General features: G+C 34.3%; 1 protein-coding gene across 1 annotated transcript in view; it reads left to right on the forward strand.

The window, feature by feature from the left end:
* Positions 1-3,955, forward strand: part of LOC110464324 (monocarboxylate transporter 12-like) — a 10,140-nt gene extending 6,185 nt beyond the window's left edge. Inside the window, exons 3-6 of the mRNA XM_021519500.1 lie at positions 1,479-1,913; positions 2,201-2,470; positions 2,826-2,951; positions 3,541-3,955. Of these exons, the coding sequence (XP_021375175.1) occupies positions 1,479-1,913; positions 2,201-2,470; positions 2,826-2,951; positions 3,541-3,809 (1,100 nt within the window). The 3' untranslated portion in view covers positions 3,810-3,955. The remainder of the gene's footprint in view (positions 1-1,478; positions 1,914-2,200; positions 2,471-2,825; positions 2,952-3,540) is intronic.
* Positions 3,956-4,590: the final 635 nt, after the last annotated feature.

Here is a 4,590-nt window from a genome sequence, read left to right on the forward strand (position 1 = left end):
GTATCTAACCATCTAAATTACAGATGTTTATACAGTATCTAACCATCTAAATTACAGATGTTTATACAGTATCTAACCATCTACAATACAGAGGTTTATGCAGTATCTAATCATCTAAATTACAGATGTTTATGTAGTATCTAAACATCTAAATTACAGATGTTGATGTGGTATTTAACCATCTAAATTACAGATGTTGATGTGGTATTTAACCATCTAAGTTACAGATGTTTATACAGTATCTAACCATCTAAATTACAGATGTTTATTATGTAGTATCTACCCATCTAAATTACAGATGTTTATGTGGTATTTAACCATCTAAATTACAGATGTTTATACAGTATCTAACCATCTAAATTATTGATGTTTATGTAGTATCTAAACATCTTAATTACATCTGTGTATCTAGTATCTAATCATCTTAATTACAGATGTTTATGCAGTATCTAAACATCTAAATTACATATGTTTATGTGGTATTAAACAATCTAAATTACAGATGTTTAGGTAGTATTAAACAATCTAACTTACAAATGTTTATGTAGTATTTAAAAATCTAAATTATAGATGTTTATGTAGTATTAAACCATCTAATTTACAGATGATTATGTAGTATTTAAACATCTAAATTACAGATGTTTATGTAGTATTAAACCATCTAAAGTACAAATTTTTATGTAGTATTTAAACATCTAAATAACAGACGATTATTTAGAATCTAAACATCTAAATAACAGATGTTTATGTAGTATTTAACCATCTAAATCACAGGTGTTTATACAGTATTTAACCATCTGAATTACAGATGTTTATACAGTATCGCACCATCTAGATTACAGATGTTTATGTAGTAATTAACAATCTAAATTATAGATGTTTATACAGTATCTAACCATTTAAGTTACAGATGTTTATACAGTATCTAACCATCTAAATTATACATGTTTATACAGTATCTAACCATCTAAGTTACAGATGTTTATACAGTATCTAACCATCTAAATTTCAGATGTTTATGTAGTATCTAACCATCTAAATTACAGATGTCTATACAGTATCTAACCATCTACAATACAGCTGTTTATACAGTATCTAACCATCTAAATTACAGATGTTTATACAGTATCTAACCATCTACAATACAGCTGTTTATACAGTATCTAACCATCTAAATTTCAGATGTTTATGTAGTATCTAAACAATTTAAAACGGACATATAATTGTAGCATCTGAACTTTCAATAACATAGGGATGTAGCAGCAGTATTAAATATCTATATTATATATATATTTAGTTTCTATACGTCGTAAAACCAAAGGGTAAATATATAACTATATTCAGAAGATGTTTAGGACCATACCCACCATGTTAATGTTGTATGTGGTCATTGCTCATTGATGATTTCCTAGACTGATATGTGGTCACTTAATTGATATGATATATTTGATATTCCTCATTGCGTCTATACCATACAGGAGTGGGATTCGGACTCCTGTACACGCCCTCTGTCGTCGTTGTGGGTCACTATTTCATTAAACGCCGCGCACTGGCTACTGGGATTGCCGTATGTGGATCCGGGGTTGGAGGGTTCGTGTTTGCGCCTCTATCGGTTTTTCTCATAGATAGGTACGGCTGGAAAGGGGCATTATGGATTTTATCAGCTATTTCTCTAAATAGCGTGATATTTGGAGCTTTTTATCGCCCCTTGCTGCCATCAAAAGTTACACCAATCTCATCGCAAATAAAACCCGAAACAACAGAAACAGATTCAAACTCGAACACCAGGGAGGTCGACAAGAACTCAATATGGAAGACATTCTGCATTTTCTTCAGAACTACAATCAATCTGTCACTTTTGACTAGCCCGACCTTTGTTTTATATGGTTGCTCTGGATTTCTGTTGGCTATCGGTAAGTTAAAGCATATCTGATATAAATAATGAAACGACAATTTATACAACCTTCAGGTTATATGCAATGTAACGTTTTTATAAAAGGACAACTGTATCATGAAACGTGATCCGGGTGATGGCAATAACGTCATAATCATCCCCTTTTGATTGCATAAACGCCAGAAAGACGGGGAGCTCAGATATGTTATCCAAGTTATCGTTATTAAATCACACGGTGAAACCGAGGCCCCCGTCTATCTATGGTCTATATTTTAGCAACCTTTGAAAGTTTTTTTGTTGTTGTAGGATTTTACATTCCGTTCAATTTCCTGCCAGTTTTTGCCACTGATATTCACCTGTCAGCCGACGAAGGAGCAATTTTACTATCTGTCATCGGGATATTTAATACCCTATCAAGAGTTTTGGTTGGTCTGGTTTCCGACCAACCCTGGGCTGATTGTGTCCTCATCAACAGTACAGCACTATTGGTTGGAGGACTGGCTACTTGCTTTTTACCTCTGTACAACACCTACAGCGCCCTCCTCTCATACTCTGCTGTGTTTGGAACAGCTGTGGGTGGGTGCTATATTTAGTCAGTTCCAAAAGATATGTCACCACAGCTTCTTTCGATGTTCAATTTGACGTTCGTCTTTCACATGTTTGTTTGTTTGTGGTCATCGTCAGTTCACATGTGTTATTGTCGACCATTTACTGGCCATAAAGACCTCTCCTGTGCTGTTGGGCTCTCAAACATGTAATTCTAATAATTATTTCACTTTCCGAAGCATACGTGCATACTTGTCATGTGATTAAGGTGAAAACACTTACAAATGTTTGCGATTAAGAACTTCCTAGAAAAAACCCCATTACTTTGCGGTTATTACAGCATTAACATATATATTTTTTTTTATTGTATATTCGTTTTGTTTAGGATCGTTTGTTGCATTGAAGTCGATAATTCTGGTAGAATTGAAGGGTGTTGACTGGCTGTCTAAATCACTTGGACTGCTGAATGTTGTCATAAGTATACCAGTCTTTATTGGATCACCAATAGCAGGTATTTATACGATGTTGGTAGACGGACACTACTAATATTCCTCTTTTTTGCCTTCTTTCGGAATAATTAACTGTGCTTGTGGAGGGGCGGATTAAGACTTGCACTTACACCTTTATCTCAAATTACATTATTTTTTATTTGAATGTATTCCTTCTGATGGTTATATAATTCCCAACTGAATTTGTGCTTTGTTTCAAGTTCTGTGATTGGTTTATAGTTGCACATGTGATCAAAACCAACAGCTGTTAATATTATTATGATCAGCTGTTCTTTTCATGGGAGTTCGCTACATGTACAACCGCTCAAGTGGTGTGTAAGCAACTTTTCTCCGGTTCAGACTTACGTTAACATCTAAAAAAAACGAGATTCAATCCCGATTTGATTGGAATGAAATGAAAATGATAGGTAAACAACGTATAGCATATTTTGTTATATTTTACGATTTAATTATTCCTTATAATTACCAAGGTAGTCAAACCATAGTGTAGCGGCTAGTTTTATAAGATATTTTGTTGTCAACACTTCAAAAACTAGAGTCCATATGTGAGACACTGTCCTTGCATTTTTTACTTTATTTTCTGTCTTTTAGGAGCCTTGTCGGATCTCACTGAGAATTATAACAGTGCCTTTTATTTTGCTGGCGGAACAATAGGACTTGCAGGTTTGTTATGCTTTCCACTTCGTCGTATTGCGAGATGGGAACGGAACCGGAACACAGATTCAAATGACTCCAAAGCCGCCGATGTCACTGTTACTATGACAACTGGAAGGGTAGTAGAACATTGCAGTAGCAATACATTATGTTCGAATCACATGGAAGCTGAAAAACATATCAACCACGCTTATAATGAAGCATAGGTTGTCTGTTTGGCCCTAAGAAAAACAATCAACGAAAGATGGCACGATTTACTTTGAATCAAAGTGACGCAATTAACCCTTGATAAAGATTTTAAAATCCTATAGAAATGTGAGCCGTATGTTTCTTTTCAAAATCGAATATAATGCTTAATTATACTTCAGGCATAATATAATAAACAATTATAACACCCTATCCACTTTACAATACATGTACCATAATCGTGCTTGAATCAGAAGCATCCATTGATATTTAAACTTATAAACGAATATGTTTTCAAGAAACGCAAACACAGAATCGTAATAGTTGAAACATATTTGGTGTCGTTCTTGGTTATAACAAATATCATTCCGACGTTGAAGTTTGCTGTATAGTAAAAATGGTTGTGATAGTCCTGGCGTAGACTTTGTTCTTTGTTTATGTATGATGCTGAGTATGCTTAGTTGTAATTATCCGCGTGTATTACCTGAGTTGATATGACAAACCTTATTTCGGAGTATGCTGTAGCATATCGTAAATAGCGATTGATATATCGTATATAGCGATTCATGTATCGTATAAAGCGATGTAACACACCTTTGTATAGACTGGTTGTAACACCTGATTATGTGGGTTGATGTAACACACCTTTGTATAGACTGGTTGTAACACCTGATTATGTGGGTTGATGTAACACACCTTTGTATAGACTGGTTGTAACACCTGATTATGTGGGTTGATGTAACACACCTTTGTATAGACTGGTTGTAACACCTGATTATGTGGGTTGATGTAACACACCTT

Source organism: Mizuhopecten yessoensis, unplaced genomic scaffold (genome assembly GCF_002113885.1).
Source record: "Mizuhopecten yessoensis strain PY_sf001 unplaced genomic scaffold, ASM211388v2 scaffold10985, whole genome shotgun sequence".
Taxonomy (NCBI): Eukaryota; Metazoa; Mollusca; class Bivalvia; order Pectinida; family Pectinidae; genus Mizuhopecten; species Mizuhopecten yessoensis.